At 30.0% G+C, this 14,867-nt stretch overlaps 6 protein-coding genes across 8 annotated transcripts; 3 read left to right on the top strand and 3 right to left on the bottom strand.

Annotated features, from left to right (window-relative positions):
* Positions 1-46: 46 nt before the first annotated feature.
* Positions 47-1,027, top strand: LOC119603688. Its single transcript, XM_037955810.1, has one exon. The coding sequence runs from the start codon at positions 129-131 to the stop codon at positions 897-899; it is 771 nt and encodes a 256-aa protein (XP_037811738.1). The 5' UTR covers positions 47-128; the 3' UTR covers positions 900-1,027.
* Positions 1,028-1,063: 36 nt separating this feature from the next.
* On the bottom strand, positions 1,064-2,361 carry LOC119603687 (28S ribosomal protein S35, mitochondrial). Its single transcript, XM_037955807.1, has 2 exons — positions 2,081-2,361; positions 1,064-2,018 (listed from the first exon to the last, which is right to left on the bottom strand). Exons 1-2 carry the CDS (start codon positions 2,199-2,201, stop codon positions 1,141-1,143), a joined length of 999 nt encoding a protein of 332 aa, XP_037811735.1. The 5' UTR covers positions 2,202-2,361; the 3' UTR covers positions 1,064-1,140.
* Positions 2,362-4,306: 1,945 nt separating this feature from the next.
* Positions 4,307-6,816, top strand: LOC119603696 (pyridoxal kinase). Of its 2 annotated transcripts, none has more exons than XM_037955819.1 (5): positions 4,307-4,351; positions 5,388-5,614; positions 5,679-5,778; positions 5,836-5,982; positions 6,037-6,816. In XM_037955819.1, exons 2-5 carry the CDS (start codon positions 5,507-5,509, stop codon positions 6,606-6,608), a joined length of 927 nt encoding a protein of 308 aa, XP_037811747.1. In that variant the 5' UTR covers positions 4,307-4,351; positions 5,388-5,506; the 3' UTR covers positions 6,609-6,816. The 2 variants fall into 2 exon arrangements, with proteins under 2 accessions (XP_037811747.1, XP_037811746.1); XM_037955818.1 differs by having other exon boundaries at positions 4,335-4,411.
* Positions 6,817-7,936: 1,120 nt separating this feature from the next.
* Positions 7,937-11,328, top strand: LOC119603694 (kinesin-like protein KIF18A). The gene is made up of 6 exons (XM_037955815.1): positions 7,937-8,341; positions 8,399-9,107; positions 9,179-9,532; positions 9,936-10,770; positions 10,835-10,960; positions 11,035-11,328. The coding sequence occupies exons 1-6, from the start codon at positions 8,040-8,042 to the stop codon at positions 11,130-11,132; spliced, it is 2,424 nt and encodes an 807-aa protein (XP_037811743.1). The 5' UTR covers positions 7,937-8,039; the 3' UTR covers positions 11,133-11,328.
* A 19-nt stretch (positions 11,329-11,347) lies between these two features.
* LOC119603695 lies at positions 11,348-12,970 on the bottom strand. Of its 2 annotated transcripts, XR_005231418.1 has the most exons (3): positions 12,468-12,970; positions 12,305-12,403; positions 11,348-12,169 (listed from the first exon to the last, which is right to left on the bottom strand). XR_005231418.1 is itself a non-coding variant. In XM_037955816.1 (2 exons), the coding sequence occupies exon 2, from the start codon at positions 11,965-11,967 to the stop codon at positions 11,455-11,457; it is 513 nt and encodes a 170-aa protein (XP_037811744.1). In that variant the 5' UTR covers positions 11,968-12,169; positions 12,305-12,970; the 3' UTR covers positions 11,354-11,454. The 2 variants fall into 2 exon arrangements, 1 of the variants encoding a protein (XP_037811744.1); XM_037955816.1 differs by having other exon boundaries at positions 11,354-12,169; positions 12,305-12,970.
* An 809-nt stretch (positions 12,971-13,779) lies between these two features.
* On the bottom strand, positions 13,780-14,763 carry LOC119603701 (ribosome-recycling factor, mitochondrial). The gene has a single exon (XM_037955824.1). It carries the CDS (start codon positions 14,668-14,670, stop codon positions 13,885-13,887), a length of 786 nt encoding a protein of 261 aa, XP_037811752.1. The 5' UTR covers positions 14,671-14,763; the 3' UTR covers positions 13,780-13,884.
* Between the last annotated feature and the right edge of the window lie 104 nt (positions 14,764-14,867).

The following is a 14,867-nucleotide window of genomic DNA, read 5'->3' as shown; positions in this document are numbered from 1 at the left end:
TCTTGCCAACTTATTTCAAAGAAAATTTCACAACGATAAGCTTTCATATATACTTCATATAAACAAAAATATTTCACAATATTTTTTTTTTTCTTGTAAATAAATAAACCTAAAGCATTTCTGATAAAATGTCCTCAGTTACAATTAATAAACTATTAAAAACTTCACATAACGCTGGAGACAATAAAAACTATATATATTTACAAATAAAATGGGGAGATGAAGAAAACAACTTTAAAATACAGGATTCTGAAAGCGGAAAATCATATCAAGGTATTGTAACTGTCACGGCTATGAAGGAAATCGCATCCAATTTGGATATGTCTTACAATGACTATTATGATGAAATGCGATCAGCATTAACCACTTATTTAGCGTTACCTGGATTTTATTATAAACTAGAACCTGAAATGCAGGTTCTTAACATCTGGAAATCGCAACCTGAATCAATACCGATATTATTTCTAGATATCGATATTAAAGAAATTAGGGCCAGTTATGAGATATTGGATTCTGCTATAGAACTCTTACAGCAACAAGATAAATCTCTAACAGATCGTGTACAAAAGGCTCATAAGTTTGATGAACATTCGCGAGAGCTTTTGGAAGATTATCGTTTGTGTGTGGAGGAGAAAAATGAATTGGAAAGAAAGCTGTTAAAGAAAGTAGCGGTATTATTGAATGCCAAAAAGGAACGTATAGCTCAACTAGAGGAACGATTAAAAAAATACGAAGAAGTTGAGGATAACGATGATTCTGAGGAAAACGAGGAAGGGCCACAAAGTAGCAAAAGAAGACGACTTGTTGTTAGAGATAGTGACAGCGATGATGAAGAATATATGGCTGATACACAACCTTTGACACTACCTCACGATGAAACAAATAATGAAGATTTTTAATTATATTGTGTACTTCTCGGACAAAATATATAATAGCACTAATTGTTATCTTTTCCGATAAACAATATTTTAGTTTAATTCATTTTAATCGGAATCATTATTTGAAAATACATATATTTATAAAACCACCCCATGTATAGCAAAGATTAATTGGTGACTGATTCCAGCTCTATTTTTTTAATTTATCGAAATTTATTTTTACTTTAAGCATCATTAACAAAGTATTTTAAACATAAATGATTTAATTGCTACTTCTTTTAATGCCAAGCATTTTGATAACTTCTTCTTTATACTTATTCAAATTGTACTCATTTTCTCCTTCATTTATCAATTGCTCAACACTTTGTACAAAGCCTTCACTGGCTTGTAATTTACCACCTTCTGCCGATTCTTTACCCCAATTGAGTATAGACTCAACGGATTTCTTTGATTTGTTTCGTTCATATTTGTAATACTCCATATCAGCTTCAGATTTAGTACTTTCCCAGGGTTCAGTAACAAAGGATTCGTGATAACAAGCCGTTAAAAGATACATAGCATATTCATAATTCTGCTTACGCAAAGGACAACGATCGGCCACAATTGTGAGGACATCTGTTTCACGATTATAACGATCACCCACTAAACGCAAAAATTTATCTTTGGCATGGGCATCAAACTGGAGTTCAGACAGTTTTAGAGTTAGAGTAACACGTCGAGCTTCAGGATTACGAATGGTTGGTATGGCTTGACAGTAATCGGTACTAACAACGTCAACGGGGAAATGACGTTTCCATTTTTCTTCAGTTTCCAAACCTTTTGGCCAGGGAGTACAAAACTTTTTTAAAGCTTCACACTGTTGTTTAATGGCCGGTGGTGTTAAATGTAGAAAATTGGGTATTTTCATCAATTCAGCGTTGGCGTATTTGGAAGGGGGTGCGGCACCCTTTTCTGTAAAACCTTGGCGTATAGGTAGGGGCACTGAGGCGGGATGGAATGAACGTGGTCCCGGCCAGACAGCAGTCCAATCTTGATCTGTAGCCATTTTTAAGGCGCGCGGTGGCATAACATCGGGCTTCTTATATTCCCTTCTCTTCAGTTGACGCTGTTGTGTCGCATGCAGATTAAGAACACGGAATTCTAAAAAATACATAGTTATTGTCTAGTATCCATCATTTTTTTCAGTTTTTCATTTAACTAACCTTCATCTTCCATATTGCCCTCACTACCGGCTGGAGAGGGTTGTGTACTGAGTAAACGCAGTGGCTTGGATGCATTTCCAGGGCGTAGATTACGCTCCAACAAACGTGTCAAGGAAGCCATATTATTTAATTAGTATATTTTATGTAATTTTTAGTAAAAACTTCTTAAATTCTTTAATATATTTTACTTTATATTTTTCCTCTTTTTTTTATTCGCGTGCCATTATTACGAAAACACTAGTACCAGAGCCCTGCGCCGACAAATATTAAAAACGGCGGCTTAAAATCGACTGTAATCCGGCTAAGTTTTTACGTGTTCAAAGATTTAAAAAATAAGTAAGAACGTATGTATATACTAGAGCCCTGCATGAGTGACTTAAATAATAAATTAAAACATTTGATTTTTTTCAAACACTGTGTTTGACTCACTCATTGTTTTATGAATGAAATGAATAGTATATTTGAAAATAAGGAATGTTAGTCAATACTCAATTCAAACGAAACAAGTAATGAGAGTGTTTGTGTGATTCAATTCAAGTAGTATACAGTGAATGAATCGAGTGAAAGCAAAACAATTTTTAAGTTCGACAAATTAACAGATTTTTTGAATATTACTTCGAATTTTCGAACTTAATTTCGAATAGTCGAAGATAATATAGTAGCGTCATCAACTGTACTTAACACTGCCAAATTTCAGCCAATTTGGTCCACGGAAACTGGTTTTATCAGCTTTAAATTTTTTTCGAACATGAGTTCGAATTTTCGAAAATTTTTTTTTAGTTTTTTGGACTCAAAGAATAATTTAAAAGCATAAAAAATTTTTCGAACATAACTTCGAATTTTCGAACTTAATTTCGAATATTCGAACATAATATTATCTTGTCATCAATTGTACTCAAGACTACCAAATTTCAGCGAATTCGGGCCACAGGAACTAGTTTTAACAGCATTCAAAATTTTCACCATTTATTCAAGAAAAAGTTTGAATCGATTCATTCGATTCAAACAATCTATTTTGTATTGTTTTAACATAAACAAATTGTTTACTCGCTCGATTTGAATGTAGTTGCACATTCACTTGATAGTACTCACAACGTTTGAGTATAACAAAACTTTGTAAATACTATTCTAAACAAACAATGAGTTGAGTGCAAAGCAATGAGTCACTCATTGTGTGTAGCAAATAGAGTTACTCATGCAGGGCTCTAGTATATACCTATAGTAGGGCAAGACCGACCACGGATTGTTTTTTTTTAATTAAAGCATTTAATTTAAAATTTATCCTAATTCAGAAATATTTTAAAATTTTTTTGACAAAAAAAGAGATTTTCTAAAAGAGGGGTTAATGGGGCAGGGGATTAATATGCCCCTATCCTTATAAATATTGGTAGAGGGGTTTACGTCCGCATTTAAGCTATTTATGTAGAATTTCATCGTGATATTATTTATTTATTTCAAGTAACATACTAAAATTAGTAAGACTAAGTTTTACTGATTTTTGAAGAACATTGAACATATTTATGAGCTCAAAAGCCCTATTCGGGAGGTGCGGTTGTATGGTTTAGGTGTACTTGTTTGTAAAATTTTTTAAATAAACATTCTTAAAAATAATCGTAATCGACCAAAATTATTATTATTCTTCCTGATTAATAGACGAAAAAAGGAAACTAAAATAGTTGATCGAAAAAAACAAAAATCGATTATTAGCTTTTCATTTTTTAAATATAAAAATTTTCTGTGATATTTTTTTTACATTTATTATCAATTTTTATTTATTTATTTAACAATATTCAATAACCTAGCCTATAGGCCATAAGCGGTTACAAATTTCTACTTTACAACAATTCTTCCAACACAAAATACATAATTATATAAAAAAAAAACAAATTTAAACTAAATTTTATATTATTATATATTTTTCTCTTTCTCTCATACACAAAATCAAAAGTTGGTCTGTTTAGGCCGGCACTATGTAAATAAAATTCTTAGCGCATTTTCGTATAATATAGTTGCCAACAGTGTTTTCTACAGACATCTGTTTTAGTTATTTGACAGATAAAAATAATGTCAAAAGTGACATATTTACAACATAATTTTACCACAGTGTATTATTTTACTTCGTACTACTCAAAGTATATTAATAAAGTAGCGACATCTCTTGTTGTACAACAACATCTACAACAACCACATGTATTTTGTTTTTGGAATAATTTAAGATTGTGTCAAAATAAAATTTCCTTGAACAACAATGTGAACAAAAAGCTTCCACAAGTAATTATTAATAAATATTTGTCATTTAATAATAACTATTTTTAGTGTTTGCTAAAATTTGTAAGTATTTATTTATACCTACATTTTATTATAAAATTTGTGTATAGTGGATTTGTAGAATTTTGTATAGAATAATATTTACATACATACATATTTTAGAACTATTTAACAGATTTTTGTTTACACCCAACAATACAGTTTATTCAATTTATTAACGAAATAATTTTGGCAGAAACCTATTAAAACAGATATATTATAGTTGGGGGTTTATTTAGCGGAATCGATTAAGCTACATACATATGTCCATTTGTCCGTATTTATGTTGAAATCCATTTTCTGAACTCCCCAGTTATCTGCGAGACACAAATCTTCAAAAAAATTATTATCATCGTACAATCGTACTTAATAATGATATTGGGAATAACGTTTTACATACATATATATAAATCATTCTGCGTAATTTTTTCCCGGATCGGGATCGGTCTATAATGGACCCCACATAATCGCTTAGTTCTTTAACAAATATGGGAAACAAAATAGAAATATGAACGATTTGAATATATTCAGATGATTTAGAGAAATTGTTTATGGATCAGCTTATAATTAGACTTAGCTCGCATATACGGGTGACTTCTGAAAATCACTTATTGCAAATAGTTCATTACTATTAAATGACATTAGGTAATATTAAATATTCTTAGATAAATGAATTTATAATAATAAACCAGAGAATTGAGTTTCTAAATTATTTTCCAGGCAATAATTATAAAGGATCGTATATAATATCAAATGCTTCAAATTCGAATATGTATTACAAATACAAAGCATTCGTTCTAATCTCGGATTATAAATAAAATAGAAACATGTACATATATACATAGATATGTATGTATCAATTTTAAGTTAAGATACACATACCACCTGATTTAATAATAAGTAAAAACACCCAATCCACCAATTGAGACACAACAAAAAACAATTTACATTCTTATCTATGTACATATTAATATTATTTATAATTTCTTTATATGTATAGTACACATTTATTATTCTTCGCTCAGTCAGAGATAAGAAACTTTGTCAACAAGTGTTTACAGTAAGATCTATCGTAGTGGTTGCAAGTCATTCGAAGAACGTATACCTATATAGAGAACAATGTCTTCAACTAGTTGTGGCGATATATCTAAAAGACGTGTATTATCTATACAAAGTCATGTTGTCCATGGTTATGTGGGCAATAAAAGTGCAACATTTCCATTACAAGTAACTGATGATGGAAGATACAATTATGGTTTGATATTAAAATACTTTTTTTTAATATTTAAAGGTTTTAGGCTTTGAGGTTGATGCTATTAATTCAGTACAATTCTCTAATCATACTGGCTATAAAGTAGTTAAGGGACAAGTGCTACAGGAAAAGGAACTAGGTTTGTTTAAAAAAATATATGTGTATGTATTTAATTTAAATACCAATCTTTTTTCAGACGATCTTTTCCAAGGTCTAGATAGCAATGATCTTTTAAAATGTTATTCACATTTATTAACTGGCTACATTGGCAATGCTTCATTCTTAAGGCAAGTAGCCAAAATTGTTACAAAATTAAGGGCAACTGAACCGAATTTAATATATGGTAAGTTGTGGATTTGTTGTAGTTTAGATTATTTTTTTATAACTTAACCAACAGTTTGTGATCCGGTTATGGGTGATAATGGCCAGATGTATGTACCCAAAGATTTACTGCCTATTTATCGCAATGAAATAATTCCCTTGGCTGATATTATAACACCCAACCAGTATGAAGTTGAACTATTAACCGAAATGAAAATCAACACAGAAGCCGATATATGGAAAGCTGTACAATGGTTTCATGACAGAGGTATTGATATGGTGGTAATTTCTAGCAGTGATTTAGGTAAAGAAGGCGAACTTCGTGCCTTCCTCAGCAAACGCAATGGTTCTCGTTATGCTTTAAATATTCCAAAGCAGGGCACTGATATATCTTTTACTGGTACCGGAGATTTGTTTGCCTCACTCTTTTTGGCCCACAGTTATCAAACTTCAAATTTGGGCTTAGCTCTTGAGCGTACTATTGCTTCTTTGCAAGCTGTTATTAAACGCACTATAGATACAATGCCAGCCGAAGTTCGCAATGGAGAACGCAAGGTAACATCGTTTGAACGTGAATTGAAATTGATTCAAAGTAAAACGGAATTGGAAAATCCCCAGATAGTTTTACATGTTGAACAAATAAATTAATATAATTAAGCATTTAAATAACATTGTTGTAATCACTGCTGTTGAGAAATTTGTTTGTTTTATCTTCTTATCAGCAAAACTTCTGACAATAATTAGGTAGCTATATTCTATATGATGTATACTATATATTTTACCCTGCACATTTATATGAAATACTAACACAATGTAAAAATAAAAGAATTATTACCACTTTATAAGTAAATACATACATATGTGTATTTAGTAATTATTATAGTTAAAAATAATTTTATTTAAAAATGGTTTTTATGACAAGTTTTTATGTATTATACAATTTGATAACTGTTTCAGTTTTTGTTTAGTGTTTGAACACAAACCAAGAAAATTCAAACAAATTTGATTTTTTCCAATTTTGCTTCGAAATTTTAAATCTGGCAATTCGATTTTTTTCAAATATACAACCACAGAGCGTATTTTTAAAATTTTTATTTTATAAAAGGTTTATAAAACAAAATTTCCATACAAAATCTAATTTATAAACTGTTTATAAAATAAAAATTTTGTTTGTGAATAAGGGAGTTAAAATTATTTATTTCCCCCTTATTCACAAAACAAATTTTTATTTTATAAAAGGTTTATAAAACAAAATTTCCATACAAAATCTAATTTATAAACCGTTTATAAAATAAAAATTTTGTTTGTGAATAAGGGGATTCGAATATAACTTGAAATTTTCGTATGGAATTTTGAAAATTCGAAAATTACAAAACAAGAACTGAGAACAACTCAGATGTCTAGATTTCAGCATGTTTGAGCTACAAGAAGTGGTTTAAAAATTCAGTTGAAGTTTTTAAAAACATATTAAAATAACTTCGAATTTAATTATATACATAATAACCCATTCAGACGAATTTGGGCTCTAAATTACAAACGAAATCTTACCTGTTCAGACTGGTATTTTTGACATATGAATGGATTTTGCTTCCATAAATTGAATAAGAATGTTTGGTCTTTGTTTTGAAACTTTTATTATTTTTCGTTTTATTAATTGTTTTAAAAATAGGTATTTTTACACTATGACAGGGATGTTAATTGCAATTTAAAGTTAGTTTCAATGATTTTAAGCAAAATTACTTGGTTTCAAATTAACAAATGTATGGGAAATTACTTAATTTCGAGTATATTGAATTTCGAGTCGATTGATATCTCGAAATTACTCAATTTAGTTTGGTCTGAATGTACTATAACATATGTATAACAAATTTGTTAACATTTAAACAAATATTAGTGTTGTCATCACTGCCCTATGCAATACAACCCTGTCTAAATACAGTGCTACCAACATAAAGTGACAGAGAAAAATTTGAATTTTTCAAACGCTTATTCCAAAAACAACAACGAATACAGCATTTTGTTTGTGAAAAAATTATTTATTTTTATAGAAAATAAGAAAAAATTTTAAATATTAGAAACATGTCCACGGAGCAAAAAAATATTAAAGTTGTGGTGCGTGTTAGGCCATATAATCGACGAGAACTGGAGCAAAATCAAAGAACTATTATAAAAGTAATGGATCAAACAACGCTTTTGTTCGATCCTGATGAGGACGAAGATGAATTTTTCTTTCAAGGAGTTAAGCAAAATCATCGTGATATCACCAAGAAAGTAAATAAAAAATTATCCATGGAATATGATCGTGTTTACGATACTGATACAACTAATATGCAAATATTTGAAGAATGTACAGCACCGCTGGTTGACTCTGTGTTAAATGGGTAAGCAAACCAATGCAAAAATATATATAATTTACTAAATTAATTTATTTTTGCTAGTTACAATTGTTCTGTATTCGTTTATGGTGCTACGGGAGCTGGCAAAACATTTACCATGCTTGGTAGTACAACAAGTCCTGGTCTTACATTCCTCACAATGAGAGATCTCTTCGATAAAATAGAAGCACAAAGTGATGTACGCAAATTCGATGTAGGCGTCAGTTATTTGGAAGTGTATAATGAACAAGTTATGAATCTTTTAACTAAAACGGGCCCTTTAAAATTACGCGAAGATTCGAATGGTGTTGTGGTTAGTGGTTTAGTTCTAAAGCCAATCTATAGTGCCGAAGAACTGTTGGAACTTTTGGCATTGGGGAATTCAAATCGTACTCAACATCCCACCGATGCTAATGCAGAAAGTTCACGTTCACATGCTGTATTTCAAGTGCATATACGTATAACAGATCGCAAGACCGGTACAAAACGTATGGTGAAATTATCCATGATAGATTTAGCTGGCAGTGAACGGGCAGCCAGTACAAAGGGTATAGGTATACGTTTTAAGGAAGGAGCTAGTATTAACAAAAGCCTATTAGCACTTGGAAATTGTATAAATAAATTAGCTGACGGTTTGAAACATATTCCCTACAGAGATTCAAATTTAACGCGTATCTTAAAAGACTCTTTGGGGGGCAATTGTCAAACATTAATGGTGGCAAATGTTTCTATGAGTTCTCTAACATATGAAGACACCTACAACACGTTAAAGGTACGATTGTATTGAATAAAAAATGACAGATTAAGCAATAATTCAATATTTTAAATATATATATTTTTTAGTATGCCAGTCGTGCGAAAAAGATACGTACTACTTTGCGACAGAATGCCTTAAAAACAAATATGCCAAAGGAATTCTATGTGAAGAAGGTTAACGAACTAATGGACGAAAATGAACGTCTTAAACAGACTAATTCAGCTTTAGAGGCTAAGGCCAATAAGGCTACTACATTTGATGAATCCGAACTTAAACCCTGGTACAGTCGTATTGATCAAATTTACGCTTCGATTGTTAAAACACAAGAAATATATATTAGTATAAAGAGTCGAGTGAAAAATCTAACATTTCGCATAAAACTTAAAACGGACATGGAAAATTCACGAAAAATATTATACGGAGATTGTGAATCCCAGGAGGTAAGTTATTATAAAAATGCTATATTTGTAAGTTTTTAAATATTGTTTAAATTAATTTTTTAATGGGGTAAATAGTGAGTATTTTTAAAGCAATTGAGCAATATTCAAAGATATCATAAATGGAAAAAATATTTTCCAAATGTGAAGTTTTTTTGAAAGTGATCCAGAAAAGAATTAGGAACATGAAAAATAAAATTATTCGTCCATCCACTGTTACAAGAATCTTTTCATTAAAATTTTTAGATACATTTAGGAATAAAACGCAAAAAATAAAGTGAAGAGTTTTGAATAAAAATATGTGAATATCTTTATTTAGATATAACACTAAAAATTATACAAAAATAATTAGAATTCTGCTGATTAATGAAAAATATTTCATAAAAAATTATATATCTATATACAGAATTATAGCAGCTACACATCATCTGTATGTCACCTTAGCAAGCAAATTGATAAACTAACAGCGGAAATTGAGTGCTGGCGCCAAAAACTCCGTAATCTTTATAAGAATTTGGACAAGATAAAAGCCGAAATAAAATCATCAAAATATGGAAATTTTCTACAGATTTATTTAAAATATAAAAATTCTGAAATTCAAAATTCCAAAAAGTCTTTAATTAACAAACATATTACTGCCATAGATTTGGAATTAAGTGCAAAAGCAACTTGGTTACAAACATCTTTCAATTTAGCAAGTCAAGTTATTAAGAATGGTAATCTAAATACACAGCAAAGGTATCACTATGAACTATTGGAACGGCATCTTAGTAATACTAATATTAGCAATGAAGTTGATGATGAGGTTAAAGGAGAAAATAACATTAGTTATAGCACACAGCCAGCATCAAGCGATGAAGATGTTGATCATCCAACTGGTACAAGATCATGCAATAAACGTTTACGTTTAGACGAGTACGATTTGGATGATACAGATGATATAAATGGTTCTAGTGCTGATGATGGAGTTGAAGATGATGATGATATGGTTGATATGCACACCACATTTAAAATGCCTGCAAAAAGACCTCGTAATCCTAATGAAACTCATGTTTTGAGCGAAATGGACACAAACGGAAATGCTACATTTTATATGGGTCCTTCTACGTCATCCACAGCGAGGACAAAAATCAACACAAAGAATGGCAAAGAGTTAACGATGGCCAAATCAAATATAGTTTCAAATATGATATCGGATAAAATGGTGAAAGCAACATCCAATGCGGAACAACTAAAGAATGGTAGGTGGCTTTAAAACTCTGTGTCTCTAAACATTTTTCTATACATTACTACATATCCTTTCAGTTCTTTTGAAATCCAAGAAATTCTCTCATGCTACTCTAAGGACAGTAGCTGGTGGTCTGCAAAAAGAAAACAAAAAATTTAGTCCGAATCGTGTAAGAAAAAGTCCTCGCACACTCTTAAGTAAAGGTAAGGAAACTCGTTAATAATGTGTATGTATGTATTAAATTATCTTTTTTTTAATTTTCTACTTTTTAATACAGCTGCTTCCACCCAACGTCAAACATCACGCTTAGCTAACGATGATGCTGCTCCAGTTGTCAGATTAAATAGGGCAGCTTCGTTTAGAACAAAGAAATAATCAAATTGCCTATTTTTTTCCTGAAAAAGAGTAAAGTGCAGATTTGTCCATTTTTGATACGATTTTGCTTTAAACAAATCTGATTTTTGCATGATTCAAACAAGTTTTAACTTTATATTTTATAATATAATTCTATGTATATATGTAATTTATTTCATTTAACATTATAAACGAGCCTAAAAGGTCATTTATAGCTAAAAAAAAATTCTACTGGATAAATACACAAATATATATATGTATTTTTATTAAATTTTATTAAAACAATATGTCTTTCCTTAATTAGTACAATTTAAACATACATTAGTTTTTTATTTGTTACAAGTCACTTGTAGAAATTACCATTTCCAACCAAACCAATTGGCTGGGACAAAGACAATAAACGGTTAAATAATGCCACACCGCCAAATAAAATATATGATAAAACTGCGAAATGTATTAATAAAAATATTGCTTGAGCTACAAAAAAATTATAAGATCCAAATAATGATGTTGAGTGTTGCAGATTTTGGGTTTTGCATAAATAACTATCTGCATGTTTATTTGAGGCGGCTGGACCTGTAGACAGAAATGTTGTTAATCTTTCCCAATTATTCTTCTCTAACGGTTTAATTATTCCACTATTTTCTTCGTATATATTCAATGCTTGTTTATCCTTTGAGCTGTAGGCGTTTTTACTGCTTAATACAATATTTTGTAACGATTCCTCTAATACTGCATCTTGTTTTTTCTGTGATTTTAAGGTATAAGGTAAAAATGTAGTATTTGTTTCCTCCAGTTCTTTAGCTGTAATAGCAAGTGTTGTTAGCAGCAGTTGTGTTATATGTATTAAATACATGTTTAATACATTAAATATCTATTGTAGTAATAATAGGCTTTTTTAAAATGCACTGCTATGTCGCTTATTTATATACCATTGTAAATGTTCATTTCAGTGATTTTTGATGCACAAGTTGTCTGTTTATATTTTGATGAACATTATAGGTACATATGTATGTATTTATAATAGACTTTTAGGTAAATATTGAATTTAAGGTTCACTAATTTTTAAAGGTTTTGAAAAGAATACAAAAAGAAGAAATTCAATTAAATTAACAAAAAGGTGATTATTTGTAAAGAAAAATATAAAATTTGTGCAAAAAATTATAATTATGTTCATATGTATATATCGTCACCTGAAACGCAAACGCCCTAACCATGATACAACCAGTAAAAGGTAGAATCAGTAGGGAGAGTTATCAATTTTCTGCCTTGTTATGTCAAATATAGAAGAACTAAAAAGAGAAAAACTTCAAAATATTCAAATGAAAAACCACGAAAAATACCATGAAATATTACTTGAACGGCACACGCAAGCAGTATTCCACACTTGTATGTCCGTATTTTGATTTCCAACGGTTTTGCGTTCTTTTTTATTCAAACTATTAAATTTTATTTTTTTTTCACAAAAATTTTCCAATAATTTTCATTTGATGTTTTGTTTTATATTTTTTAATTTTCTATTTTGTGACAATTCAAGGCATGTAAAATTGAGAACGTACTCTTCTACTGATTCTACCTTCTAATTGTTGTATTATGGCCCTAACTAACCAAAAATTCAAAATCGATTTTATTGTTGATTATAATGTATTGAATCAAAACAAATGTCTACAGAAGAAATTGGACTCCTCCGACCCAAATTAGCGAATTTATTGACAAAAAACAAAAGGCCCTATCTATAAAAACATTTAAATATTAAAGGTAAAAAGTCCAATTTATCCATTTTTATATACGACATTGTCACCTATCATAACAACTGATAGGTTTCACTATTAAACAACTTGTTTATTTATTACAAATAAATCGCGTTGATAGAAACAAACTTTTCAATTTAAATAGTTTTTTGCTTCTCCTGTAAAATTTTCAAAATGTTAGATAGGGCCGTTTGCATTTTAGGTGACGATATGTAGATCCGAATAACATCAAAAGAACTACATATAACACAAGATTTCTTACTTTCTATACATATTTGTATTAGGATGGCCCGTTTGGAGAGAAAATAAATGACTTATGTTCCCTCCGAAAATCAAATAATAATTGACTTCTCAATAGGCCACGAACAAGGAAAAATCCACGAACAAATTGCAAAAATAAACAAATGAGAGTTTTATATTCGACTATGCCGAATCTTATATAACTACCATCAAAGCGTTGTAAATTAAATTAAATTACGAAGGTGGTCCTATATGTATATGGGCTTATCATATGAACGGTGGCTTGATTCAGTTATGTACCGAGCTCTGTAGAATTTAAAATAGTGAATAATGATTTCCAATAAGTAATTTTTTCCATAATTTTTGAACGATTGTGGTCAATTATGGTCCAAAATATGTAAAACTATAAAAATATGAACCATAAAGTCATTTTCTGAAATGGACCTTTTATAGTTAGTTAGGTCAATAATGGACCGAACCTTATAATTAACTAATTTATTACCATTTAAACAGAATTTCAGAGTACCACTTTTGTATGGGGGTTCGGTAAAATCATGGACCTATATTGCTCTTTTTCAATCAATAGAGAATTATTGTATAAGATAGAGGTTTTATATTTAAATGGAATCTAAAACATTTTACTACTAATACAAAATTTAAAATTAAAACAATAGTACTTTTCTAACATTACCAAATTTTATTAAATTTCAAACAATTCCAACAAACTTCACCATTTTTCCAGTTCAGTCTTCTATTGTACATTCAAAAGTGTTAAGAATTATTTAAGAATCACCTAACAATTCCTTTTGTTTCACTTGCAACATTTTATCGGCTTCGGCTATATACTTATCAGCTATGGCAGTAATTTGATTTTGAACACCAAACATATCATCTTTCGAAATATCAGATTGTTTTTTCAGCTTCTTAATGTTTGAATTTTGTATATCTTTAATGGTATCACGATATTTAATAAATAAAGTCTTGGCATTCTTTGAGAGATTTTCACGATGTTCTTTTGTAACTTTTGGTATGGGTATAAAGAGAGTGGTACCATCTTGTTGGGGATTCAAGTTCATGCCACTTTTTTCAATGGCTTTCAAAACATCCGGTATAGTCTGGGGAAAGGCAATCATATTAACAACAATCGTTTTGGGATTTTTACGTGAGATTTGAGCCAGCTCCTGCAGTTCATGCTCTGTTCCATCGACTGTAACGCGTAGTGTATCAATAGCACCCGTAGTTGAACGTAGCGATAAATGCTTGATAAAATCATCTTTCATTTGTTGTACTGCCTTTTGCATTTGTGTATTTAGGGCATCATAATTGATAATTTCTCTTAATTGCGATTCATTGATTTCAACTTTAGCGGCTTTTTTGCCACCTTTCTCCTTTTTTTTATCCTTGGTTTTTGCGTAACACAACTTTGTTGTGGATAACAATCTCGTCTGTTGCAAAGCGGCTGGAGCGAAAAAAGTTAGTTGACTTTTTACGTTCGTTTTATTAAGAACGGATATTTGTCCCCTTACAGCAATATTTCGTAATAAAGGAGTAATTTTTGTAGAAATCATTATTTTTATTAAAAATTTATAAGATTTTGTTTTTTTGTTGTTTCAATTTCGCCAAAAATTTATTATAATTTGACATTTCTACTTATTTTTGCACATTCGAAAGAGTTGCCGTCTTTTTTTAATCCAGCTGTTTTGGAGGTAAACAAATTTTTATTAAAAAAAAAAAGTAAAAGCGAAAAGTAAAACACCATTTTTTA

The sequence above is a fragment of the Lucilia sericata genome, unplaced genomic scaffold (assembly GCF_015586225.1).
Source record: "Lucilia sericata isolate MDLA Ls3-8-SP2 unplaced genomic scaffold, ASM1558622v1 Contig000327F_arrow, whole genome shotgun sequence".
Classification (NCBI taxonomy): domain Eukaryota; kingdom Metazoa; phylum Arthropoda; class Insecta; order Diptera; family Calliphoridae; genus Lucilia; species Lucilia sericata.
The sequence above is the reverse complement of the archived record's forward strand: the minus strand, read 5'-3'. Positions and strand labels throughout refer to the sequence as shown.

What these genes read in the sequence shown, in the direction of transcription:
- LOC119603694 (XM_037955815.1), top strand. Translation starts at nt 8,040, where the DNA reads ATGTCCACGGAGCAAAAAAATATTAAAGTTGTGGTGCGTGTTAGGCCA. An exon ending in GTTGACTCTGTGTTAAATGG is followed by an intron (nt 8,342 to 8,398) that starts GTAAGCAAACCA and finishes TATTTTTGCTAG; the next exon opens with TTACAATTGTTCTGTATTCG. An exon ending in ACACCTACAACACGTTAAAG is followed by an intron (nt 9,108 to 9,178) that starts GTACGATTGTAT and finishes TATATTTTTTAG; the next exon opens with TATGCCAGTCGTGCGAAAAA.
- LOC119603695 (XM_037955816.1), bottom strand. Translation starts at nt 11,967, where the DNA reads ATGTATTTAATACATATAACACAACTGCTGCTAACAACACTTGCTATT.
- LOC119603696 (XM_037955819.1), top strand. Translation starts at nt 5,507, where the DNA reads ATGTCTTCAACTAGTTGTGGCGATATATCTAAAAGACGTGTATTATCT. An exon ending in GTGCAACATTTCCATTACAA is followed by an intron (nt 5,615 to 5,678) that starts GTAACTGATGAT and finishes TAATATTTAAAG; the next exon opens with GTTTTAGGCTTTGAGGTTGA. An exon ending in TGAACCGAATTTAATATATG is followed by an intron (nt 5,983 to 6,036) that starts GTAAGTTGTGGA and finishes CTTAACCAACAG; the next exon opens with TTTGTGATCCGGTTATGGGT.
- LOC119603688 (XM_037955810.1), top strand. Translation starts at nt 129, where the DNA reads ATGTCCTCAGTTACAATTAATAAACTATTAAAAACTTCACATAACGCT.
- LOC119603701 (XM_037955824.1), bottom strand. Translation starts at nt 14,670, where the DNA reads ATGATTTCTACAAAAATTACTCCTTTATTACGAAATATTGCTGTAAGG.
- LOC119603687 (XM_037955807.1), bottom strand. Translation starts at nt 2,201, where the DNA reads ATGGCTTCCTTGACACGTTTGTTGGAGCGTAATCTACGCCCTGGAAAT. An exon ending in GGGCAATATGGAAGATGAAG is followed by an intron (nt 2,019 to 2,080) that starts GTTAGTTAAATG and finishes TGTATTTTTTAG; the next exon opens with AATTCCGTGTTCTTAATCTG.